This window comes from Silene latifolia, chromosome 2 (genome assembly GCF_048544455.1).
Source record: "Silene latifolia isolate original U9 population chromosome 2, ASM4854445v1, whole genome shotgun sequence".
Classification (NCBI taxonomy): domain Eukaryota; kingdom Viridiplantae; phylum Streptophyta; class Magnoliopsida; order Caryophyllales; family Caryophyllaceae; genus Silene; species Silene latifolia.
Window position 1 is genome coordinate 7,578,780 of NC_133527.1, and position 27,561 is coordinate 7,606,340.

At 33.3% G+C, this 27,561-nt stretch overlaps 3 protein-coding genes across 3 annotated transcripts; 1 reads left to right on the top strand and 2 right to left on the bottom strand.

The window, feature by feature from the left end:
• Nucleotides 1–2,389: 2,389 nt before the first annotated feature.
• LOC141642179 (polygalacturonase inhibitor 1-like) lies at nucleotides 2,390–3,612 on the bottom strand. The gene has a single exon (XM_074450894.1). It carries the CDS (start codon nucleotides 3,592–3,594, stop codon nucleotides 2,587–2,589), a length of 1,008 nt encoding a protein of 335 aa, XP_074306995.1. The 5' UTR covers nucleotides 3,595–3,612; the 3' UTR covers nucleotides 2,390–2,586.
• A 2,428-nt stretch (nucleotides 3,613–6,040) lies between these two features.
• LOC141642174 (bZIP transcription factor TGA10) lies at nucleotides 6,041–12,204 on the bottom strand. The gene is made up of 11 exons (XM_074450890.1): nucleotides 12,072–12,204; nucleotides 11,745–11,863; nucleotides 11,157–11,281; nucleotides 10,759–10,875; nucleotides 10,561–10,629; nucleotides 10,160–10,219; nucleotides 9,800–9,880; nucleotides 9,494–9,566; nucleotides 8,743–9,014; nucleotides 8,291–8,530; nucleotides 6,041–6,330 (listed from the first exon to the last, which is right to left on the bottom strand). The coding sequence occupies exons 1-11, from the start codon at nucleotides 12,119–12,121 to the stop codon at nucleotides 6,169–6,171; spliced, it is 1,368 nt and encodes a 455-aa protein (XP_074306991.1). The 5' UTR covers nucleotides 12,122–12,204; the 3' UTR covers nucleotides 6,041–6,168.
• Nucleotides 12,205–18,590: 6,386 nt separating this feature from the next.
• LOC141642180 (telomere repeat-binding factor 1) lies at nucleotides 18,591–26,426 on the top strand. The gene is made up of 7 exons (XM_074450895.1): nucleotides 18,591–18,746; nucleotides 19,243–19,399; nucleotides 19,993–20,225; nucleotides 20,341–20,458; nucleotides 24,505–24,588; nucleotides 24,752–25,108; nucleotides 26,098–26,426. Exons 2-7 carry the CDS (start codon nucleotides 19,250–19,252, stop codon nucleotides 26,107–26,109), a joined length of 954 nt encoding a protein of 317 aa, XP_074306996.1. The 5' UTR covers nucleotides 18,591–18,746; nucleotides 19,243–19,249; the 3' UTR covers nucleotides 26,110–26,426.
• The last annotated feature ends 1,135 nt before the right edge of the window (nucleotides 26,427–27,561 follow it).

The following is a 27,561-nucleotide window of genomic DNA, read 5'->3' on the forward strand; positions in this document are numbered from 1 at the left end:
TAGTAGACCTAATAATGTTTATAACATGACCATAAAAAAATTTGAAGGGTAAAAAATACAAGCATTTATAAAAATAAAACATAAATTTGTTTACAATACATGAAAAAAACATTTAAAATAAAACATTTAAAACGGTCATATTCTAAACTAAAAAACAGTAACATGCTCAATATAGTCGCTTTAGTACAGAATAATTTGCTTACCAAAAACATAAATTTGTTTACAATAGAGCAAAAAATACTGTGAAAAAGGGTTTTGCTTATAAATTATTAAAGACAATTATTTATTTAAAATAAAAAACTACTAGGAAATAATTAAAAGAATATTTTTTACTCCATATTTAAAATACAAGAAACAAATTAATAAAAAGTGGAAAAAAATTAGGGATGACTTCAATACTGATGAAAGTACCAAATCTACAAAGGTAAAAACTGTGCCAACAAAAATAATTTAAAGAAAAGTGAAAATATAATTAAAAATGAAAAAAATAATATAGGTAATGATTAAAGAGTAAAATTATTACTCAAAAACAAAATTTTCAATGTAAAAAATAAGTAAATTTGACATTACCTTTTAAACAATAGGGTGACTTAGATACAATTGTTTATAGAACTGCAGATGTAGAGTCAAAACAATGGTAGAAGGAGGAGTATGGACGCATACTTGTTATGGAGTGTGGAGAGGAATTAGGAGCTTGAGAGAGATTAGGGTGAAATGGCATGATTAGGTAGAGGGCTAACGGAAGATAAGAATTACCGAAAGAGTTTATAGTAAGGCCCATTTTTGGGTTTATGTCAATCACAAATTCTCATTTTGTGACGGGTATATTCTTTGCAAGTTTGTGATGGGTTAAATGGCGGATTGTGTTCGAATCTGGTCTTTTGGGGTCTGTAGATATCGGTTCGGTTCGGGTAATTTTGGGTTCAGGTGAACTAGTATCAAGTTATTTATGGATAATAATCAATTTGCATTAATAAACATTCGGCTTATATTGGGTCGGCTTAATTCGGGTTCGGGTCTTGAGTTGAGGTGTCTGGTCAGGTTAATTTTGTCAGCTCTACAAGTGATGTTTTTATAAAAGAACAATATTTGTTTGTTAATAACGTTTTTTTTTTTTTTGGACAACGTGGGAAGGGCAGCTGCTACCTTTGGTGTGCAGTTGTGCACTGAGTAAACCCCGGGTGTATATGATACCCTGTAAACCACATACATTAGGCCAACCACCCTTTAGAGAGCGATAATTGTGCGTTTTATATTTTAATAAAATTTATGAAGTATATATCATTATTGTTTACTTTTTAGTTACAAAATATTTATAGGATAATATCATGAGTTGAATATTTAATACCTCGATTAAATCATTTTAATCGTGCACGAGTCAAAATTTTCATGTTGTCATGTTTCATTAACTAACAATCAAATCGATATTAAAACAAAAATGGGTTAAAATTTTCATTTTAAGCGTGCACGGGTCAAAAGTTTCGATCTAAATGTTCACCGTCAAAATTTTCATTTCAAATGTGCACGGGTCAAAATTTCATTTTAAACTTGCACGGGTAGTACAAAGGTGCACGAATTGGACTAAATGAAAAACAGATTTAACAATTTGCACGGGTCATGAATTATTCAGACCGATACACTTTTACCAATTTTGATTTATTTTTAGCTGAATAAATTTATGTAAGTTAGATTTTTTTGTCGTCTGAGTAACAAGTTAAAGTAGTAACTCAAATTTTAATTAACAAGATGGTATATTATATTGCAATAACTACTTGCCAATTGACTCTAATGCATCATTTACATTAATTGGTAAATTTAAATAGGAATATGACTTTATAACTCGATTATCACAAGTCTATAACTCAACTATTACATTTGTTATTTAAAAATATTAAACAAGAAGTGGAGAGAGGTTATTGCTTTTATTTATAACTCTATTTTTAATGATAGTCAACTTTTGAAGGAGATAATTAACTATTAAGAAAAAGTATCTTATATATAATTTTTGTGATAAAGAAAATTGAAATAGCATTCTCGTGCAATTTGCACGGGTTTAAAACTAGTAGTATTAGAAATTGTTTAGCCAATAAAATAACCGATTTCTTACTAGGATGATATATAAACAAAAGTCGGGCCAGACCCTTGATCCTAAGTCCTAACCCGCCCGTATCGACTCGAACCCTGCAGTGGAAGTGTGTTGAATCAAGAACAGGTATTAAATGTCTTTCTTTCTTTGCTTGAACAAGAGAAGTGAACGGGTAAAAGGCATAGGAAATCCAATGCACAGTCATACAGGATAAGAGGGTCTAATGTTATAGTTTGTGACGACCTTTACTTGATGGTAAGGTCATATAAAGCTCTCCTTAACATAATATTGAAGTGTTCAATTATTCGGAGTACTTATTTAACATTGTTTCAGCATAACTGGAGCAAATTTCGAAATGTAAAAGTGATATACATAGAAAATTAGATGGAGTACAAGCATACATATATAATCACTAATAAGTATTCCTTCATCCGGATCATTTGTAACTAAATGATTCGGACAGAGAGAGTTATAAGTTTATGTACATCTCATTTTGTAATTTATGTGCAGGCAGCTAATGGACCACCACAAAGGCACTTGTTAAAGGCAAAAGAGTCGGCCTTGAACTTATTAAGCCAATTTCCAGTCGGAATCGGTCCACAAAGTTGGTTGTAGCTCACATTAAACAACTCCAACGGTAATTGAGCAAGTTGTTTAGGTAATGATCCATATATCATATTGTGACTCAAATCAAGGCCTTGTAATTTTTTAGGAAATACCACCTTTGAGAGATCAAATGATAGTGCATTCTTGCTCAAGTTTAATAAAATGAGTTTTTGGTTTGATCCAAACAAAAATGATGCATCACCGGTTAGGTTATTGTTAGAAAGGTCGAGCCAGGTCAGATCGACTTTGCTTAATGAATTTGGGATTGGACCGGTGAGTAGGTTTTCATATGCTTGGATGAGTACTAGACTTTTAAATGAACCGAAACTGGCAGGGATTGAACCGATGAGTTGGTTTTTGAATAGCAAGAGTTGTTGGAGATTGGTTAGGAGGGAAAGAGAAGGTGGGATTGGACCGGATAACCGGTTTTCTGATAGGTCGAGAGTTGTCAACTTCTTCAATCGACCTAAGAAGGGAGGTATTGAACCGGTTATGTTGGTTCTAGCTAAGGCAAGTTCTTGTAGGTTGATGAGATTAGACAAGGACGTGGGAATTGGACCTGTTAAGCCAGGCATGTCATTGAACCAGAGTTGCTCTAACCCGATTAAATCCCCCACAACCGGAGGAATCTGGCCCTCAAGCTCATTGTTTTGGCCAATAGTTAGAATTTTAACCCGGTTGGTCTTATCATCGCACCCTACATTGATCCATGACTTACAACAATCAGTGTTAGGCTGCCATGACTCGAAAAACGTCGTGTTAGGACCTAATCGGTTTTTTATTTGAAGGAGGGCGGTTTTGTCTTTAGGGTCGCAAAGCTCGGCCGAGCTAGAGTAGGATAATAGACATGAGAAAACAATAAGAGAAGTTAAAAAGAGGGAGAATTTGAGTTGAGTTTCCATTTTAAGTAGTTGTGTTGTACTATTGTTACAAATGTTGCTAGATAAACGTATATATAGAGGGAAATATAAGGTACATTTAATTGCTAAGGCGTATGTGTTATTTGACTAAAGTTGGATGAAGAATTAGTAAGACGATAAATTTTGTAATAAGACCACCACCTCATGATCTCTTATACGGAAATGCGTACGACGTTATCCAATTTGGAAGAGTCACGGTCAAGTTTGTAGGGTTGATTTTGACATATTGGTCAACACGCTTAGTTACTAGGTTTGAAGTTTTTTTTTTTTTTTTCGGAAGATGTACGTTCTTGAAGTTTGACATTTTGCCCGAAATACTCAATTTTTTTATTCGATAAACTTTAAAAGGTCATAACTCGTATGTACAAGCTAAAAAAGTGAGGTTTTTTTTTAAAAAAAAATTAATCGTCTTTTAGAGAACTAGGATTTGAAAAAAAAATATTGCTGAGTTTAGAAACCCCACCTTTTGGATCACATACGTATCGTCTGGTCCAAAATTTTGTTGGCCCATTTCTGTAGTGATAATGGGCTACGACACAAATAGCCCAACTTATGTGCTACTCCGTATTCATGTTGAGTTGAACAAAAATCAGCCTGCCTGCTAAAGGTCGTCGACAATTTACTAATTATCGTCGACAATTTTAATGAACTTCCAAAACTACCCCTCCCTCACACTCCCCCTTGTATTTTTTCCGTCTTGTTTTGTTTTCGTAAAAAAATAATTAATAATTACTAATAAACCCCGTTCGGGGATAGTTGGTTTTATTTTAATTTTTAAATTTATTGAAACTTATTTTAATTAGCGATTATCGATCCACGCACCCAAAACTAATTTAAGACGGAAATTAATAAATTTTTTTTTAAAAAAAAAAAAATGTTGAAAAAGGGCCTGGATGAAGAAATTTTTCGTCCAGACCAAGGTCCGGACAAAGAAATTTTTCGTCCAGACCCAGGTCCAGACGGAAAATATTTTCGTCCAGACCCAGGTCCAGACGAAAAATATTTTCATCCGGAAAAAAAAAAAAAAAAAAAAAAATTTAATTTTTTTTTTTTTTTAAAAAAAAAAAAAAAAAAAAATTCCGGACGAAAATATTTTTCGTCTGGACTGGTCGACGAAAATATTTTCCGTCTGGACTGGGTCCGGACGAAAAATATTTTTGTCTGGACCATGGTCCGACGAAAATTTTCTTTGTCCGGACCTTGTCCGGACGAAAATGTTTTTCGTTTTTCGGATTTTTTTTTTTTTTTTTTTTTTTTTTTTTTTTTTTTGAAAAAAAAAATCATTTTCTGACTTAGATTAATTTTTGGTGCGGTAATCGATAATCGCTAAGTTCTCGTTCATGTTGTTAATTACAAATCCCGCTTTTTTTTTTTTTGAAAAACCGTCTTTTTTTTTGTTTGAAAGATTTTAGTGAGACGGAAATTGACTTGTGTTTTAGTGAGACGGAAATTGCATTTTAGTGAGACGGAAATTGCATTTTAGTGAGGGCAAACTTGGAAATTTACATTAATTGTCGACGATAATTAGTAAATTGTCGACGACGTATAGCAGGACCGAAAATCAGATACTACCTGTTATGACATTAATGGCCCATCTATTTGTTTTACCCATTTATTTTATACACGGTCTCTTATGCGACGCTTTGACCGTTATTTTAACCACCTATACATTATTTGTTTCGGTTAAAAATATTTTTTTATGAAAGATTTTTTATTATGAATTATTATATTTTGTGATGTATTTAAGGTAAAAGTTTCAATACTTTGACCTCCAAAAAGGTAAATGGGTAGAACAAATAGATTTGAAGGGAGTATTTATCTTTTTATTTTAGGAATGCTTTTAATGGGCAATTTAATCATTCACACTCAATCTGGTGCACTTGTCATCGCCTCCTCCTTTATTCTTAGTCTTTGTGCGAGACATAGGGAATAATATTAGAATACAATTTTTTTAATAAGACGATTTTATAGAAAAAAAGTTTGTAAAATAAATTTATTAGAAAAAGAGTCAATTAACAATCACTCCATTTTACATACCAATTTTCTAAAATAACTCCCTTTTATAATTTTTTTTTTAAATTACTCCCTTAAAATGCACTTTTATCAAACGTTGCTTCAAAATAAAACACCAAATTAGGTGACTTATTCCGTCTGTTTTGAACTTATTATCCATTGTTATACCTTTCAAAATTCAAAGTATAAACTGGCTAAGCCACAAACGCAATAAGTTCATAAACAGACGGAATAAATGATGTAAGTTGGAGTTTGAAGCAATTTTTGACAAAAATGCATCGTAAGGGAATAATTTTAAAAAAACTATAAAAGACAATTATTTTAGCGAACTGGTATATAAGAAGGCGTAATTTCTAAACATATCTTAAAACGATCATGGCAAATAACCCTAATTTAACTCATAATTAACCTCAAATGAAACCAGTTGATAAATAAGCTATAGAATATAAGAAAATTATACAAGTGGGAGTATATTGGCCAATTTTTCTTTCTACGTACAAGTACTATTAGCTAAGCTAACCTTAAAGCTTTCTTTGAGATTTTTCATGACAAGTTAATCTCTTGTCGTGGTGTTGACATCCACAACGAGCTTAGTGCTCGGAGCCGGTGGAAGTACTCAGCGATCGCCAGGAAACACCGTGCTGCTTGACGTGTCGTCAAAGTTTGATGTAACCGGTGCAATGTTTGGTGCCTCAAACTATCCGCCTGAAAAATCACCATACATAATTTTAGCTTAATCATTTTCCAATTTATGTTTCTCTACTATTAATTTTCTGTTATGCAATATACTCGTAATGGATTACGAGAAATGTTATCGTATGCAAACTGTCCTATAACATTGAACGAGCCAAAATATGTTATACAAATTCTTATATAAGACGTAGCTATTAATGACAAAAATCGCTAATATATTTCTAAAACAACACCCTATTAATGATAAAAATCGCTAATAAGTTGATTGATCTGAAATGTTACGTTACAAGGTATGGACAAAACATGAAATTCAAGAAATTCGAAAATTGATTAATTATGTTACTTAAGTGAGTAAAAGAAATGGAATGAAAAGGCCATGTCAAAAGAAAAAAAGATAAAGTTACTATATCTAGTCTAGCAAGTTATGGCCTAAAGAGAGATCTTCTGACGATAAAAACTCATATAAAACCGTTACATAATGGATTTGTTAATATTATATGCCAATTTAGTGAAACCATAATTTCTTCATTATATGATTATTGTATCAGTTTCAGAAATGAATAATTGACTTACTTTTGTCATCTAATAAATTCATCATTTTCTTTTAAAAATTACTCCTTCCGTCCCGGTCAATTGTTGTCATTTGGGTTTGGCACAAAGACCAAGGAAAAAGTAGGAGCCAATTATAAAATGACAAGTGGACCAACTTGCTTGGGTGTGAATGATTAAATTACTCAATCAAATGCATGCAATCCGGAGTAACAATTAACTGAGACACCTCAAAATAAAATAGGACAACAAATGACAAGAACATAGGAGTATCATACAGTTTAAACAAGCATGTTTGTTATTGAAAGTAACTAGAATTATTATTTTTATTTTGACCTAACAAAAAAATAATTTATTGATCAAACCGTCCTAAATGGTCCTCAAATTAAACCAAATAGTAGTTGAGATGCAAAAAAAATCCAATCAAGCTCCAATGATTAATAAACTAGATCAATAAGTTCAAATAAGTTGGTATAGTGAGAGTATATCGAGCTAAAATCCACGTACACAAATCATAAATATATGCATGGAGCTGTCCATATGCGAATGTCCTACTCCATAACCAAATCACTAGGGTTTAATAATTGTTTTTTATTTGCCCTTAATTTTAGGGTCGACTTCCTTCATTTGAGTCGTATGTTGTTTCCCTTTGTTTCGACACAAAGATCAATAAAAATGGAGAAAATTATCAATAGTAGGCTTTATTTTAATTAGATGATAAGCGAATTATCGTTAAATTATAAATATTTTTATATTGAAATATAAACAAATAAATAAGACATTCAAAATAAAATACTTCGTAAGTAAATAAATGGCTGAAACGAAAAGTATTTACTAAGAGTATATATGCATATATCATTATTTACAGTACGAACTTCTAATGTTGTGGATTATTGTAGTAGGTTATTTGATTGGAGTAGGTTTCCAACCTTAGCTAAACCAGGGTTCTTTACCTCCATCCATGGTCCCACACAAGTTCCTAATTCAGGGAACTTCTACCCCAAAAATTACAAGTCTATACCTTCATCTATTATTACCACATTCACGTTCTATCATGAATTATCATGGTGTAACAATACATAAAAATGATTACGGAGTACCATTTTACACGAGACAGGTTATACTCGATAGACCTCGTTTCATTCCATTGTACCATTTTACGGAGTATATATATATTATATCGTTTCAATATCGTAAATTCATTAAGTCGTCAAGGGTTTAATGAAAACGTTATTTACACAATTACCCATGGATTAGGACTTTGTCCCTTCATGCCCTAGCAAAAGACTTGATTTGTTAACTTGTTAGGAAATAATTGACTTTTTTGTTTAGCTTTAATTAAAATATCGGTCACAAAGAATATAAAAGATAAATAATAAATGAAGAAGAAATATTAATCAAAATGCTAATAATTTTTGAATACCTGTCTCAAAAAGTTCTCCATTGTAGAGAGCTTGCTCATTGCAAGAGCCATTTGACCCATGTAATTAGTCATGTTCGGAGTAGATATCAAAGTGTCGGACGCGATCACGTCCGACAGTGTTTGATGCAACACTTGTAGTCCTTGAGATAACGCCTCTTCGGCCTCTTGTGTTGTTTGTTGCAAACCACATATGCTCATCACTTGTTGCTCATTTAATGGCTCAACTTGATGAACAATTATCTATAAAAAAAAATGTCAATCATAATTAATTAATCCGCCAAAAAAATTCCAATAATCATTATCCCTAGTAATTAGATAAAATCATTATTCCGCTGTCTCAGTCAATAATTATATATTAATATGTATTTTTTTTCGTGAAGGGAAATTCAAACAGAGATAACTATTCCATCAACTATCTATAAACCATGTAGCATAATAATTGCTCGTATTACCTTGATGATCTCGGATGGCCGGAAACCGCCTAACCACAAGAAGCACCGTTCAGCAGGAGTTCTCCAAATGCCGGAAACAAGGTGGAAGACGTCGGTCTTAGCAAGAATGCTCTTAAGGTCCATTATCAAATCATAATGTGCTAGGCAATTGTCCACGTACATTTTAAGCTCATTTTCGGGTACGTGTTCTTGCATGGCCGCACGGAGCCCACACGACAACCGGTGGTGCTCCTCTAGCCACCTTGTGTACTCCATGTCAAACACCGCGGCATCTATAAAAGTATATAATACGGATTAATTAAAAAATATACAATACAGTTTAGTGAATTATTTTGATTTATATTTTTACAGTACTTTAATGTTATTTTTCTAAGGGAATCCGAACTTGAGACCTATCACCTGTTGTCTACATTACCTTCACCTTAACCATTAGACTAATAAGTCCTCTTCGATACCATTTAAATTTGTACGATAGCGATAGCGATAGCGATGATGAGGTATTACTAGGTAATCATACAACTAATTAAAATCTTATTAAAAAAAAGGTGTCAACTTATCAACTTAACTATGTCATTGACAAATTCAGTGGTACTATTTTAAAGTTATGTATGACTTGATTACTTGGAACATTCATTCTTTGATTGTTCAAGATTTCAAAGGGTACATTAATTCAAAATTAATTTTATATCCAAAAACCTACGTATAACTTGGTACTTAACTTGTATGATTAAAACAATGAAGCATTACGTACCATGGCTAATGTTGGTAACACCAACTGGTAGTACTTGGTCTCCGCCACCGCCGCCTCCTCCCAAAAATATACCCTAAAGAAAACGCGAATTTACCATAATTAAGTTTCAGTAAGACGATTTGGAAAAAAAAAAAAACTTACTGTCAAAGTAACACTTTATCGGTCTCATTCATTTGTTTATCTTTTTTTATTCATTGTAAAATGACTGGGACGTTGAAAGTACATAACTTATGTTTCGGTAATAAATTTAGTTACAAATGTTTTATATAAGGTGTATAATTAGTTAATTAATTATGATAAACTTACTTGAGATCTAGCTCTTTGATGAAGTTCTTGCTCCAAGTGTGCAAGTCTAATCCTACTGGATTCTAGCTGCTGAACGTAAGCCTGCAGGTTGTGAAAATGACAATTAATAATTGTTTTAAGGAAAAATAATGTACATCTACTAATTAATTTTTATTAGTCAATTGTTCTCATGTATAGCCGTTTCATATAAACATTGTGCAGAACGAACCCATTTAATTTATACAAACATAATGATCCGTTAAAGTAAAGAGTTAGTTATTACAAAATAAATCGGTTATACAAACTGTTTGTATGACACCGCCGTACACAAGAATTTGTATTAGTTTACGAAAAACTGGTAAATAACTAAATGTGACCAACCTTTTTTCTAAGCCTGCTTTTCCTTGCTGCTTCTCTATTCTGAGCAAGTCTTCTAAGTACCTAGTTACAAGCAAAAGCGTTGACGTTTTAATTAATTATTAACAAAATGTCATTTTTTTTTTACTTCATAATATAATCATATATCATGATAGTTTGTTTAATATTATCGAGTTAGTCTTTTGAGATACCGTCTTGTAAACAGAAAGTATGAGACATACAATTTATAAAATTATGGTATATTTGACGGTTTATATTGAGAGTATGTGTTTTAGTCTAGAGGGAGCCACAGAGGCAAATATGACGCTGACGATGTTTGAATTCAGGTCATGAGTATTACAACTCATAACTTTACCAGCTAAGCAAGTTGACATGTAAATATGAAAGTTTTATGTTTAACTAACCTTAGGGTCGGGTTTTTTAGACCGTTCTTGATCTGGGATTGATGTCGGACCTTTACGATTTCCTTCACGCTGAAATTCATTTAGAAAAAGAACAATTAATTAGGCTCAAAATCAATTTTTATTTCGAGTTGATTATGACGGATAATTAATACTTGTGAAACATTTGATTATATATAATTAAACTTTGGAGTTACTTACCTTGATAGACTTAGACTGTTCAGCAGGAGCCTTGAATTGAACCTTATGTTTATTAATAATGTTGTTAGGCAAATCCATTGTTGGTGGTTGTTCTAATGATCTCTTCAAACCACTAGTCTACACATATAAACAACAAAATAATTAATATTTATAAGCACCCAAAAATATTAATATTATCGACTATAAACAGGCTCGCGACTATGGTAGGTTCGTACAACTTTTTAATTAACAATAATGTAGAAGATATAGAACTAATTAAATTATGCACATTAAAGTCAATTTAAACACCAAAATTAATAAAAAATTTAGGATTAGGTATATGAAGAGGAAAAAATGATTAAACCATTGAAGGGTTTGAATTAGAAGAAAAAAAATAAAGCTAAAATATATTAACTAACCTTGGAAGGTGGCTCAAAATGCATAGGTTGGGATGGAAAAATATTAAGAGTTGGTGGTCTCATTCCTCCATCTTCTCCTCCTCCTCCGCCTCGACCTGGTGACGATGATGATGAATGGTGATCTTCTGTATAAATGTCGATAAATCGACCAATTATCAAAAGCTAAACATAAAATTAAAACTCTCAAACAAGTGAAAATCTAATGAACTTTGTATAAAATGAGATGCAAATTATGACAAAACTTTATATGGTGCTAATTATATCTAATAATTAGCAAGCTAGAGAAGTTGATGATGAAATGTGTATGGGGGTAAAGTAGACATGCATTTGTAGGTTAATTATTGTGACACCAAGAAAAAAACAATATTTCAATAGATTTATAAAATAAATAAAAATTAAATGGATTAAAAAAAATCATTATTTGTTGAATTATATTTCTTCTTATGATTTGGTCAAAATTTGAGAAGTACGGTAGATTTTGTTTGTCAGAAATATTGATCATGCTTTTTCTATGACTAACAAATAAGTAATTTTCTTGCAAAAACAATTAAATGAAAATAAAATCAAAGAAGATAAAATTAAACTTACGTGGTTCTTGATTATTTTGTTCATCAAGAAAAAGGAAAAGAGCTTGATCTATTTCTCCTAGGTCATATGCTCCTGTTGTAGTACTACTACTCATCTCATGATTTTTATTTCCTCCTCCCCTACAAAATCACAACAAATTCCAAATATATAAAATATAAATAAATAAACTCGACAAAATATCATTAGGGTTTCGATTAATACTCTCTCCATTTCAGTGAATTAAATTCAAGTAGCATCTTTAACCATTTCAAAAACAAATAAGTATTGAATTTAATCGACTGAGACAGACAGAGTATTAAGTAAAACACGTAGATATATATATCTTACATGTAATGGTTCCCGAGGAGGTAAGATGATGATGGACTCGATTGCATCATGCTAAATGGAACATTCCCATGTTGTTGTTGTTGATGATGATGAAGAAGCTGGTTTTGCTGATGTTGAAATAAAGAACTTTGATTATTATTATTTGTACTATTATTATTAATATTATTGGCCACCATGAATGATTCTCCTAGTGTAGATTGCTTCATATGATCTTGTTCTATAACTCCTAAAGAACCCATTAACATATGAAAAGAGAAGAAAAAAAGTGTATGTGAATGCTTTGAGTCGGTTTTGGAAAGAGTGATTGGTAACGAGGATAAAATGGAAAAAAGTTTGGATTCTATTCAATGCTTTAGAAATAAAAGACAACAACTTCTTCAATTTTTAATAAATTATTTGATATTTTTTATTGAATTTTTCTTTTGTGTATTTTCCCTAGTCTTACACACTACAAGACTTTCTTCCTTCACACAAGTAGAGATGGAAGAGAGCGGTGCTGAAAAATAATCGAGTTTGAATAGACAAATTCAAAATTACAGTGTACGTAAATAACAGGTAAGCCTGATATTTTATAGCTGTATAACTTTTTATTAATGAAATGAAAAACAGAGTTGTTCTGACTTTTCTTTTATCGAAGAACCTAACAAAAAAAGGTTTTTAAATGAAAGAAATTTTGATTTTAAATTTGAGATGACGAAAATGCCCTTTTGGACGTAGAAATTTGCAATTTATTAGAGGTTTTTTTTTTTTTTTGTATGGGTTCAAGCATGCAATGATATGAAGAGTAGACGAATGTCATGCATGACTTTTATACTAGTAGGTGAAAACTACGTGGAAATATATTATAAATACAAATAGTTAGTCAATGGATCGATTGGATTATGATTTACATGGTAAATCTTTGACAATATCATCACAATTTCTTCATTTTCATAAGAGATGAATATGATAATTGATAACAATAATTTTATAAAGTTGAACGTATATATGATGAAAAGATCAAAACCTAAAAGGAATCAGTGTAAATCCTAAGAGTTTGATTATAATCTTTGTCTGGGACCATGAAACACAAGTGATGTGGATTCTCTATCTCACCACACGTACATGTCCTTAGATTAGTATTTGTTGCAAGATTTATTTTAAGATGCATGTAAATACAGTATGTAATACGATTAATATTTTAAGAGCATAGATCCCGCGCGAATGCGCGGTTTGTTTTTTGGATAAGAATATTAAAGAAAATAATAATTATAAAACTAATACTTAACTAAATTTGAAATTTAATTGTAAATTTATTATTATTAATGTTTTGAATTAATCAGTAGAAAATGGAGAGTTCACTTTAATCCAGATGTAAATATAATATAATGAAAGCTCAATAACAGATATGATATAATAAAAGCACAATTACGGATATGACATAATAAAAGCCCAATTATAGCCAAATTCATTTAGGCGGGAAAATATTGGAAAGCCCTTATTCTTTTAGTATAAGGGGAAGAGTTTTTCTAATGTGTGTCTAAAGAATCTTAATTAAGACAGATATATTCGTCATAAAATTATAACGGGTCAAATATATTCTACTTAATTAGATGGGACAATTCTTTTGATAATTTTTAAGCATTATGCTTTTGTTTTTCTAATCTTATTCCACCCGTTTTAAGTTTAAGATAAATGTCTATGTTAAACAAAAAATTGTGTATTTTAAGAAATGTTAAATTGGATAACAATTTTCAGTATTGAGTGAACTTTTGGATGTCTTTATTAATGGAATCTGGATTTAAAGAAGTTGGTTAAGCCCGTTAAGGCCCTATTTCATTAGGGCTAACTGATTTTAGAAGAAAGTTTAACCATCAAATTATATTAACAGAATTAAGAAAGGCGTTGTTTAGCCTGGTAATTAGCATATTATAGAACAAATAGATTGTTCTGTTATAAATTTTACAATATACTTCTTGAGTAGCATATTCAAAAACATTAGATTCCAATCAATATGCTATTAAAATATGTTGTTCATCAAACAAATGTTATTGGATAACATCTCTAAAAAGTTGTGTAAGGCCTATATAGAGTCCTAAGTGGAAGTCTTAGATTTTAAAGACACGACTTAAGATTTTACCAAGACTTTAATAGATTTTTGATAGTTTTGAGTGAATTTTGTCCCAAAATTCACCTGTAATCTTAGCTTTAATCATGTGGCAAAGGGTGTAACCATGTAAATGAGATGAATTTGTTTGACAAGGCTTCAAAATTAGTTCAGTCAAAGCAAATTTCACAAACCTAGTTTTATCGCTCGTGACAATTTTAAGCTTGAGCTAATTTGAATTTGTTATAATTGAAGTGATAAAAGATAAAGACAAACACAAATAATTAAAATAACACATGGATTTACGTGATTCACTAATAATGTGTTAGCTACATTCACATGGCAGAAAGGAGGAGAGTTTTATTGATATTAAGGAGATTACAGATTTCGGATTCAAATTCAGAGAGTTATAATTATATGCATAACTGTTAGGGTGTGCCTTAGAGAGTTTATATCCTACTCTCTAAGTCTCTAAGACCAATACATAATAACCTAGAAAGACCGAAAGAAAACCTTAACCCAAACAGATCTCAGATAATACCGTTTAGGTTTAGAGGGCATTGCCCCTAACACACCCACCCACCCACCCACCCACACACACACACATTTCACCCTGAAATCTAACTCGCTGATCAAGCAGTGAGACCCATGTGATAGTCGTCCAAAGCAACGACTAATTAAGTCAAGGCATAAATACAACAAATCTCCACTTTGACTTAGAATCCTCTCACAATAATCAGACATATATACCAGGCCGGCTAATGCACCTCCATAGATGCCAAATATATGTACCAGATTAGAAACTCTTCTCCCTTCTCCCTTAGATATTGCACATAAGGGGAAATCAGATGCTTCAAACATTTAGCAAGTCCAAACTGTGTTAAATTAAACCTTGTGATACGAAACTGGTTGGCTTGGTAAACATATCGATTAAGTTATATATCAACAACACCACTTTATTCACTCTAATTCTCTTATCATTTCTTAGAAAATGATAGGTTACTATTTTTGTTTGTTTGTTCACTGTTTAACCACAGAGTACTTTCTTTAATTCTAATTGTTATCGAAAATAATATGACACACATCGCAAAATGAGCCTCTACGAAATACTCCATCCATTCTAATTATTTGTTCACCTTTAATAAAAATATTACTCACTTAGAATATAAAGTAAATAATTAAGACGAAAGAATTATAATGTATCTACATAAATTATTGTATTCAACTTGGTTAAATGCGTAGTAGTGAGTTAGCGACTAGTACGTGAACGTAGTTTATGGATTCTGATTCACTAAAGGATCTATTACAAGAGTTTAGATATGGAGATTACGTGAATTGGTGTCGTAGAAATTTTTGACTAAGCAAGGGACAAAGCCAAAGCAAGAAGGTCAAATCATATGGGATTCTATAATAGCATGCATGGATCCTTTGACTTATTTTATAACATAATCGATATCTATTTGATTGTAGACTTTGTAGTAAATAGATCTCTTTGACTTATTTCATAAGATAATCGATATCTAATATGATTCTACTACATGATACGAGTTCTTATAGATTTTTTTTTAGGGAACGAGTTCTTGGATTTGAGTTCTCCTTAACGAACACTTCCTTAGTTTCAATGAATTGTATTATATGTTTGCTTTATACACCTATATCAATGCTTATTTTTTTTTTATATTTTCAGTTACGTATTACTAAAAATTATAAAAAACTTGATATTCATAATGTACTCGATAAAACAATTTAGACAACATGACTATCTTTTATGTTATATATTAGAAGTTGTATTGAAAATTCTCTTCACTTATGAATAGCGCCCAAAAAAACAAATGTATACCATTTAATGACACAAAAGAAATATAAAATATTAACGAAAAAGCAAGTTCATAATATAATAATCGCAATTCATGTTTTTTAGTTGTATTTAGAACTAAAATCCATTAACTTGAATGAAACTTCATGAGTTGTGACCAGTCCAGCCTTTTGGAAACCATGTTTGATCTGGCCCATGATTTTATTGGGCCGGTCTAGGTCTTAGCCGAATCTCACGCATCAAGCAATTGAGAAATCATAGATAGTGCTATTTAAGAATTGATAAATGTGTTGCTCATTTGTTCTTTTGTGTTGATCAAAACTATCTTCTACCGATAGGCGATAGCTGGAACAATTTCTCCCGAAATACTGAAGGTAACTTAAACAAAGGTGTTGCTCATTTGTGCAGTGGCATTAAACAGAGTCGCTTGTTGAATCAAAACTCAAAAGGCCTTCGACGAGGCATAAACAAACGCGAATACTCTCAGTCTCCCACTCACAAAAACAAAGATACTAACGTTAAAGTTGTTGGTTCAGCAACTCATTTACAATAGGTGGGTAGCATTATAACTTAAAGCAACTAAACCTAAAGTCGTTCGTTCAACCAACCATTTTCTTTACCACTAGTTCACTCTCGTGCAACACAATTACTTCTTCAATTCTATATAAACCTATCTATGAAAATAATTTCAACTTTGGCCTAAAACAATAAACAATTTAATTTAAAACCTTTGATAATTTGTTCGAATAAATCTCTCACGTCAAGTCCCCATCGTAATTGATACTTTCTGTTTCACATCCACTTACACTAATACTGTCTCCTTTCAAATCAAAACGATGCATTTGTTTATTTTGATGTATGAGCTTCCAAACATCTAACGTATATTGTTAGAAAATATCCAAAATTAAAATACTGTCACTTGTTTATTGATATTTGTTATAAAAAGTTTTTTCATAAATTTTAAAAAAGTCTTTCATAAAATAATATTTCCAACAAAAAAGAATTTTTTGGAAAAAGAACAGTTTTTAAACTTATACCCTAAACTAATTCGTTTTCTAGACAATTTCTCTACTTTTTGTAAATAAAATTTTTTTTATCGTCTTAACTTTTGGCTATGAGTTGAAACAAGGATAAATTTGCTCAAACCAAAGATGGCAAATTGCATGGATCGACCCGGCCCCTAAAACTAGACCCATCACTCGAATCCTCTCTTATAAGCAGGTTTGACAAAATTAACATCTGTTCACTCAAGCAGATAAGGGTTCATAGTTCTAAGCCCGGCCCACCTTGTGAACCGCATAAAAATAAATTGGACAAGATTTTTGGACCCGTCCGACCCTTTACCGGCTAAGGCCGTAAGAGTTGGTTTTGGATCGACCATTTTTTGAATCAGTTCTGCCTCGGCAGCCGGATTAGTTCGCCATTTTTCAGGAATCGGTTTAGGGTTAGGTTCGACTCACCCCAATTGGCCTATCTTCACCCCCCACCCCCCCCAACCCAACCAATCTGCTCGTGTCTACTTATACGGATCACATATCAATCAATCAATACTATATATTAATTCCAGAAACCAAGGGACTTCAATGTAATTAAAGAAAGTTATACAAATTAATTATACTATATAGTTTTAAATCACTAGCACCGTGTGATGGATCCGATTAAGGGATCTCAATGCAAATATTATATAGTTTGGGTTAAAATTAAATTATATAGAATCTTGGTAATTTTCCTAAATATTTATAGAAAACTAGAAGATGGTAAATTTCCTGAAAATAAAATAGTTAATTAGTATAAACATGCACACTTATGGTATTAATTATTATCATCATAAAATTATATATTAAATTTAAAATATATGCAATTTTATTATTAAACTTTATAGTTTATTAGATGTATAGAGATGTTAATTATTTAACATATAAAAATATAATATAGGTAGGTTATAAATAATTCAAGTTAGATACCATAATATATAATATTGCATAATCTTTCGATTTAATTTAATGCATATATGTAATATATTTATATAAATATATAATCCTCTTAAAATTGCATGCATGCCTAAATAGTAAAAGTAATTTCGTCAGTAAAAAAAATAATTGTATTAACATTGGATATAGTTATATGATGGTAATCACTCATTTGCATAGTAAAAGTCACAATATTATCAGCGAGATTAGTGAAAGCGGTAGAAACAACAACGGGAGTAGTGAAATAATCAATATTAATGCGGCAATAGTGAAAATAACAATTATTACGGTGGGAGTAGTGAAATTACCAATATTAATGTGGCAGTAGTGACAATAACAATAATTACAGCGAGAATAGTGAAAGTAACAATGATTACGGGCAAGTGAAATGTTATTACTATTGTTTCATTAATAAGAGTAAAATATTAATAGCGGGAGTAGTGAATTTGTCTCAAAATTTATTTCACCGTAATTTTAGGATATGTCATAGAAAAATATATTAATGATAAATTTATGCGTTGTGCAACTTTAACTAATTTTATTTAATGAAAAAAAAATTTAGTGGTAAGTAGAGGTAGCCCGGGCGAAGCCGGGCACCAATACTAGTAGACTATAAAGACGGTCAATTTGAAAAAAAAAAATAAAAAGTCACCCATGTTTTTTTTGTTTAACAAAAACGAAAAACGGTAGTTAGAAAACTAGTCGTAACTTCATCACCTTCACACATCTCTGCCCTTTTGCTTGGCCCTTTCTTCCTTTTCTCCTCATCATCTCCTGCATGCGTTGCTGAGCTAATTCACCTGGTAAAACTTCTTCTTCCTTTCTTTTTTTATTTTAGGGCTTTCAGGTTTTTCATGTTGATTACATCCATTTACATTCTTATCACATGACTATATATTATTCTTCAAGATTAGGGCTTTTGATATTGTTCCAATTTCATCTCTTTTTTGATTTGTTTTGTACCCTTTGTTGATAAATTCAAGAATTTCATGTTTGAATGTTGATGAAACCGTGTATGAATCAATTGGGCATCTTTTATTTGGTCTGTATAAGTTTTTATAGTGAATTAGTGATTGTAGGTGGTCCTTTTGATGCTCTCTTCCCATGAAATCTCGTAATTGTTTCGTCGTAAATGTAGATTAAAGCAATCTAATTGATGGGTAGTTTTAATTTTGTGTATTAGTATTTAAGATTTTGTGTGTTAAAGGTTTGATATTGATTTAATGGGGTTAGGAGTTGGTTAATGGTATGGTAAACATAATAATAAGACTAAAGGGAATGTGTCACTTTCTGTGGTAGAGTGGCAATGGGTGCTCCGAAGCAGAAGTGGACTGCGGAAGAAGAAGCCGCCTTGAAAGCTGGGGTTATTAAACATGGGTCCGGAAAATGGCGCACTATTCTTAAAGATCCTGAATTTAGTGGTATCTTGTATTCACGATCCAATGTTGATTTAAAGGTAATGCCTTTCTTCATTTTTATGAGGATTTGGTGAACCTGCGTTGTTGTAATGCAGCTAGAATTGTCTATTGTTGCATATTAGTATAAATCGATAAGTCAAATTCTAATGCGCCCTAGTTATGTGTCCGAGCATGAGAGGAGGATATCGGTGGTAATCAAGGGTTTAGTTCTCATGGTTCAATGTTTTGGCTCATGGAGTCATTCTCAACACATTTTTATGAATCAATTGAGAACAGACTCTTTGTATTGAACAACACGGGCTAAGGCTACTTACATGTGACTTCCCCTTTACCCAATATTTGCGTGAGGCATTCAGGCATTATGATTTATCTCTAAGGTATTAGGTCTCTTTTTGGGACTTGAGCTCGGGATTAGTTTTCGTGGTCTGACCTTGGTAGGTCTTCTATAAATGTAGCCTATACATCCTCAGAAATGTGAATGAGATAAGCTTCAGAAATTTGCTAACTCGGTCACAATTCAGGGGTCAAGACCAGATATTTAGTACCATGACTTTGGTAGTGTCATTATTGTCGTCAAGATAAGTATTTTTCCCCTGTAGTTGAGGCTCCTTTTGTGTTTTTGATTGTCCAGGACAAGTGGCGCAACATGTGTGTGATGCCGACTACTTCAGGGTCCAGGGAAAAATCCAAGACGCCTCTTAAAAGGGTACCAGTGGCCCACCCAATTGTTGTTAAGCAAGAAGAAAACCCTACTAGTACTAGTGATGGACCTCAGAGTGATGAAGAGTCTCCTGTGGACAAGCCTATGGCTGCTTCTAGTCCTCCTGTGCCGGTTTCATCGGCCCCTAAAAGATCGGTTGGAAGGTTAGACCCCCACTTCATTGAGCTTCATTATCCACATTGGCTTTGGATATTTAAGGTCACCCTGTTTTTATCACTGAAGATAACTTGTTATGTTTTTTTGTTGTTGTTTATCCAGTGACAATCCAGTCAGTCCGTCGGGTCTATGCAGGTTGGACAACCTTATTCTGGAAGCTATAACAAACCTGAAGGAACCCGAGGGTTCTAATAAAACTGCTATTGCCTCATACATAGAGGTAAAGTTTCACTTATCTTTCAGCTTGATCCATGATGTTGCTTGATTTGTTCATAGAGTTATTTTGTCCTATGGTTGATAGGGTACCTTTTTAAGTTGTTGCTTACTAATGCTAGAACAGTTGCTTATATTGAAAGCTTTGACGCAGGCTATACTTTTGTGTACGCTAGTGAAACTAACTCTTACCTTACTGATATAGTTCAAGCTTCTACAATTTAGCTGGTACTTCTTTTAAGCAAAACTTACCTTTTTGTTTTGGTGGTAAACCACTCTCACCTCGGTAATCTGGTTCATTTCTTGCGGATAATGTACCATACTGAACAGGCCCTGGTTTTACATGTTTTCTGTGGTCTTTTCTCATTGATGTATTTTTGTAGCCCATCAGTTTGGATGGTCTTATCATTGGGCTGCCCAATTCGAGTTATTTAAAAAACTCCCACGGTGAAATTTTGTTCCTCTTTGTAAGATAGGAAAAAAAGTTGGTTTATTGGCAGTGTGCTAGTTTAGGATCGATAGAGTAGCATGCTGGGGCATATTCTGAGGATAAAATGTTTCCTGATATTAAGGGTGTGTTTGGATTGAGGGATTTGGAGAGAAAAGGATGGGGAGTGACGTGAAATTCTTTGTTTAGCTAGCAAATTGAGTATAAATGTTGCATTAGTCTATGTTACTCAGATGGTGGCTGGTGCAACAATGTCAGATTGTCATATACTACTATTTTGTATTGGAGTACATGTTTTTTTTTTCTTTTATCTAAAATGAAGTGTCGAGGTAGCGTGTTAGAGTGACAGCTTGTTGGACTCACTACACGTAGGGTCGTAGCCCAAGTAAAATGTCGAAGTAACATAGGCATCAATTAATATTCTATATAATTCAGTGTTTCATCGATAAAATAACCAATTCATGGTATGATAGAGACTGTATGATGTATCATCAGGTTAGTAGATGTTGAACTAAAAATCAAAATTAGCTGAAATTTCTGAGGTAACACCTATTTAACACTGAAATGACTCAAAGGTGTCTGCGTCACTAGTTATACATGTCCAAGGTACTGTCCTTAATCTGGACAATGCTGCTTAAGTAACCTATTTCTTCAATAAGGCCTAGTATGGAGCATATGTCAGGGACGAGATTTTCGTGGTTGTTGCTAGGGATTTGGGTGGAGCAAGAATTTTAGTGGGTGCCAAATTTTGTCCGTCAAATAAAGTCAATGAACGTCTTCCTTCGCTTCTAAGTGGAAGAGACTTCACTGGAGTTGAACACGATTTTTTGTCTGTTGCTCTGCACATTAGGAGTTAATACTACTGAGATGATTGAATGAGAGTACACAATATCCTCTAATGAAAAGTGAACTCAAAAATCTGAGTGGAAGATAGGATGGTAAACCACTTGCTCCCTCTGTGCTTCTCTTGTCAGATTCAAACCCTGCTAGTTGTGTATTTCTTCTATATTACTCCGTATATACCAAGGTTTTTGAAAATGGTAGGTCTGACCTCGGATTATAGTGAAAGGCTAAAATCTCTATCTTCGTAGATAACCCTGAGGCACTTGTGTACCATGCTACTCCTTGATGTCAGCTTGAAGTATTCTGAACAATTCATGTTTCATACTTGTTTGTGTGCATTCGACCTACCTTAGTTCTGAGGCATTGTAGTAACGTTGTTGTGGTTGTATTGTTAATTGCACAATCTGGTACGTATGGAATTCCGGCTTTGCATCCTAACCGTGGCATCCTTGACAATATTGAATGATTATGGATATCAATAAGCAGGATTAACACACTACCTCTACTTATTTTTTTTAAAGCATTTCTCTTCTGTCTCAAGTTGGATATTGAAGGTGGCTATATGAATTTGGGGATCAATTAGATGCATTATTGCTGTCAGGGTTCTCATTTGATGTATCTTGGGAATTGGGAAACACCTTGTTAATCTCTTCCAAATTGCAATGGCCGCATTACTAGTCTTTTTCCGCCTGCAACTGTTAGGAAGAACTCTTCTCAATTGTGGTTGTATTATTTTCAGGAATATGTGGGTGAGGGAGAAAGATGCATGGATGTGACTAAATGAAAAAAATTATAGTGAAGTTTGTTTCCCAAGGTTCCACATAGGGCTGGTTTAGTAATTGGGTTTGCCTGTTTCTCGTATAAAACTGTAAAAGAGCCTTTAAGACTGAACCAACTTTCTAATTTATCAATATATAGGAAAAGAGTTCACATATTTGATGATCGGGAGGAGAGATAATGGAAATACATTTTCCTAGCAAACTGTGGTTGAGGAGTCCAAATATTTGATGATCTTCTTGTAAGATGTAAAGATTAGTAATTCTGTCTTTGTGTTACAGAAGTCCGAACTCCGAATGTAGTAGGAATGTAGATTTTGAGCAATGGCCAATGGGTGAAGCCATTTGCCATGAAAATTATTGGCTTGCTGACCTTTATGCACCTAGTGTTCGGCTGTCATCTTTATGGAAACTTCTCCATTTGAACTAAGATAAGAACATGTTTGGAGCTCAACACAATTTAATGGTGGAGTTGAAACAATGATATTCTGGTTTAAGAGTGTTCTCGAGGTCTACAAAATTTTAATTTCTTTAGCTGCTCTGAGCATTATGCCTGTAGGCAGCTCATCTGTTTCTCTTACATTGTAAATTTGCCTTTTGGCATGGCATCTTTAATATCATACAATCTACGGGTCGTAGAGGTGCTTGTTGCATCTTTTGTTATCCCTTAACTCATTTTCTAACTAATTTTCATGGTTTGTGCTTTTCTTTAAGCTTGATTGCACTACATCTTGAGACTTCGACTCTGCTAAAATTTTGCTATTACTTCCTTTTCAGATTTTCTGACACTGCTTGCTAATTTGGTGATCATTTTTCCATTCTTTATCACAGTCTAGTGTGTCCGTGTGTCCGTCAGTTGTAGTCGAGTCCTAGTAACATCTATTCGGCGCAATGTCATGGAAGAAGTTTTTTTTCCTGAATTTTAAAAACAACTTTGAAATAATGGCGACTGTTTTATGATATCGACTTCTATTTTTCAGCATCTTTTATCAAATTATCAAATGCCTTAATCCTTATTCAGTTGTCATATAATCTCACCTTTCAAACAAGGATACGTAATCAATATTGGGTCTTTGACTCTTTGGGTGTAGTAGTATGCCATGTTTATTCTCCTCCTAGAGATTATCAGCATCTTCCTCAATTTGAGATTGTAGAATTGGGTATGTATGCCTATATGCAAAGTCCTCCTTACTTTCACAGTAAAGGGTCATATACTCATAGTGTCATATACATATGTTATTACAGTACTTCTCGTGTTTCAGCTTTCAGCCTTGTGATGACCAGTTGATTCTTAATCCCGATAAAAAAAAAAAATTAAAAATCAACAATAGTAATGACCAGTGCAAATACCAATGTCGATACTGTCAGGGGTCTTTGTGGGGATTGTCGTTCAGTTATGTGAAATGTGATTTGTTTACTGCGTTTTCTTGTCTCTTATCTTCCTGGCCATGTATTATAGTACTTGCTATCCCGAGTTATTATTATTATTATTATTATTTATTTATTTGCAGAACAAAATTTATTGTGCTAAATGCTTAAAGGGTTGAAGTCGGATGTTACTAGATCAGGATTTTTTTTTGTTGCGGATAATGGCAAATATTTCCATTTGACTTGAAATTTGCATCCTCTTTCTATTGAGGCCCATTTTCCGTGTTTTTTTTAATAATCTTTACAGCTTCCTAACTTGCTTGAGATGAGACCTGTTTGGTTATAAACTTATAAATCTTGCCTATTGTTTGGATATAAAAAGAGGAAGGAAAGGACGGGGCGGGGACTGGAGCGAATGTCATTTTGCCTCCAAAGACGAATTTTAATTTACCCCTTAAGAGGGAAATGGATAGATCCATTTTCCCTCCCTTCCATTCCCTTCAACTCAGTTTTTGTAGACAAACAAAGGAAATCGCTCCTGTCTCTTTCTCTCCCTCCCTTCCCTTCAAATCTCCCTTGTTCAAACGAAGGGTTAATGCTGATGTTTTAATTTTGTAGGATCAATATTGGGCGCCTCCTGATTTCAAACGGGTACTGTCAGCAAAATTGAAGTTTTTAACGTCAAGTGGAAAGCTTGTCAGGGTACGTAGAAAGTAGATATAATGCAGAACCTAGTCTATCTAGTGTCCACCCTTTTATGGATTAGGTCAGGTGTTTAATGAATTAACATGCAAGCCAATTTCATGAATCGAGCTGATGTGAGATTTCTGTAGATGACGTCCTTAACCTATAAGCTATCTTTCAGGTTAATAAAAGAAATTATCAGATTCCTCCGTATCCTGCATTTACAGAGAAGAGGAGAAATCCCATGATTCCGATGATGACTCATGAAAACAGGCAGATGAGCTTCCCTAAGATTGATAGGGAGGATTTAAGTATACTTAAATCCCAGATTGATCTAGAACTCGCTAAAATGAGGAGCATGACCCCACAAGAGGCTGCTGCAGCTGCAGCTCGTGCAGTTGCCGAGGCTGAATCAGCTATAGCATTAGCCGAAGAGGCCGCAAGGGAGGCTGAGGAAGCTGAAGCCGATGCTGAAGCAGCTCAATCATTTGCGGCAGCTGCTACAAAGATGCTTAGAGGAAGAAGCATGCCTAAAATGGTAAGTGAACATGCCTAAGACACAAACTTTGCATATCGAAATGTGTTAAGGCCATCCATCTTAGAATGAGAAGAGTTGAACATGATTTTTCAAATTCCATTATTTTTAAGCGGTTCATGTTACTTCCATTTTCGATGGAGCCAAAGACATTAGTATTTGGCCTAGGAATATGACGGAATTGAAATTACTCGCTTAAGGGTTTCTTTTAGTGAGATTGTGGACCTAGCAAATTGACTCGACCTAGAAGTAGACACAATCCAAAACAATCTGGCTCGAAAATGGCCCAATTCTTAATGAAATTAAAAAATACTATAAATGAATAATTTGAAAGGAACCTTTCTAATCACGACCCTGCACAACCAGAATCTCGACAACCCAATCTGGTCCACCCAAAATGACTTGAAGCAGAAGTGACTCATACGTTCATTCCCAAATGACTTAACCCGAACATCCTCTTTTCTAGGTTTGATTTTGAATAGTTGTGTAGTAGAAGCTAGTCATAATTCTCGATGCAGTTTCCATTATTAGTCAGTCTTTTTGTGTCATTAATAAAGTTAGACTTCGTTGACCCCCTTTTACCTCTAGTTAGACGGAAGCCTTTAAGGCAGTCGGATTATATGGTTGTTGGAACATGCCCTAGTTCAATGTCATCGGTGAAAAATTTATCAAAGATGGAAACTCCATCTCATAGAACAACAGGACAACAGCCTCGTAGTCACCCTATATTCCAACATCTGGGTTTGTGCCGCAATCCTCGAAGCACCAAAACTGTTGCTATGAACTTTCAGATTTATTGTATCCTTCAATCTAAACACGTACTGGATTAGTGTTTCTTTCCGATCCTATAGTTATGCTTCTTAAGGGGAATCCTTGCAAGGTTTTATGTTTCTATTAGCAAATTATTGATATAATCTTATGGCTACAATATTAGGCTTGTCAATTTCGTAAGCATACATAAGCTAACGTCTGATATATTATGTTATCTGCAGATGCGTGCATGATACCAGGCTCTCGAGAGCTAAAATTGGCCGACATTCCTTTCACAATAAACTTCGTGACCAACATTTTGTTGTCGTAAATACCTGTCAGAAATGCACCTTTGGCGTATGTTTGTAGTTTGTACAACTGCGTTTGTATGAAATTATCTGATCCTCTTCTAGCTAAGGAGTACTTGCAGGTGATCACCTGCGTTTCCGATGGATATATGTCCTTCAGTAGTAATTACTGTATGTTTTATCTTTTCAGAGGCGGTGAAATTCTCTTATCTGATGTAAATTATATATTGCGCATTGATGGTGGGCTAGACTGTTATTTGCAAGATTCGAACAGAGGCTTCTGAGTTCTGAACGGTATAATTGACTAATTGTTGGTATTTTCATAATGTTAAAACAATCCGAGCAATAGGCTTATGTTTGGATCTTTTTATTGTCGCCATTAAAACATGTATTGCGATACACCGTTCCTCAAGCTTTTGATGGTAGTCGTCGTCTGCTCTCCTCTCCCTGGTACTAGTGATTGTCACCGTGATTTACTTCCAACATTTCGTCCTGGGACATTGATATTTGTGCGAAAATGACAACAACCAACTCTGTAACTTCTTGTAAAAAAAAAAATCTGATTTGTCAGTCCGGGCCAATTCTTGAACACCCCTACAAAAATTCGTTTCAAATAAACTCTCGGATATAACAGTTTACACGAAACAGTGGCCGAGCCAAGATTTGAAATTAGCAGCGGCGAAAACTTTCAGCGAGGACGAATGGGTTATAGTATAAGATAAACTTGAAAAAAGTTCACAAATTTCAACTAAAACTTTGAACTTTCTATCTTCAGCTGAACGAGTGTCCCTATTAGCCCTTCTCTAGCTCCGCCGGCTATAAAACATTATCATTTGAATGAAAGACAAATAATAAAGCAAGTTCGTAAGTTGTAAACTTGTAAAGCATGCAAGGATAGTGGCGGTTGATGTTGATAAATGATGACCAAAGACTGATGATGAACTGCGGAAACCAAGGTTGTAAAGCAAACTACGTCTGCAGCTTAACGTGGGCTTAAACTCCGGCATGCAACCCACGTCTACATGCACTCTGGCCCGCTAAATATGGACCATCTTTGGTTCAGTCGACTTTTTTAGATGTCAAGATTTATCTCACCTTTTTTTTATAGGAAAAGATAACTTTAAAAAAGAAAAAAAAAAAAAAGAGGTAAGATAACATGAATTTTTGTGTAATACTCCATCTGTTCCTCTTATTTGTTGCTCTATTCTATTTTTGGGTGTTTATTTGTTGTCCTTTCTATTTAAAAATGAATTTGATGAGCCCAATTTGATCATTTAGATTCAATTTGTTCTACTTATCATTTAGTAATTGACTTTCTTCTCTTTTCTTGGTCTTTGTGCCAAAACCAAAGGATAACAATTGACTTGGACGGGGAGTATTGTTTTAAAATTGAAAAAT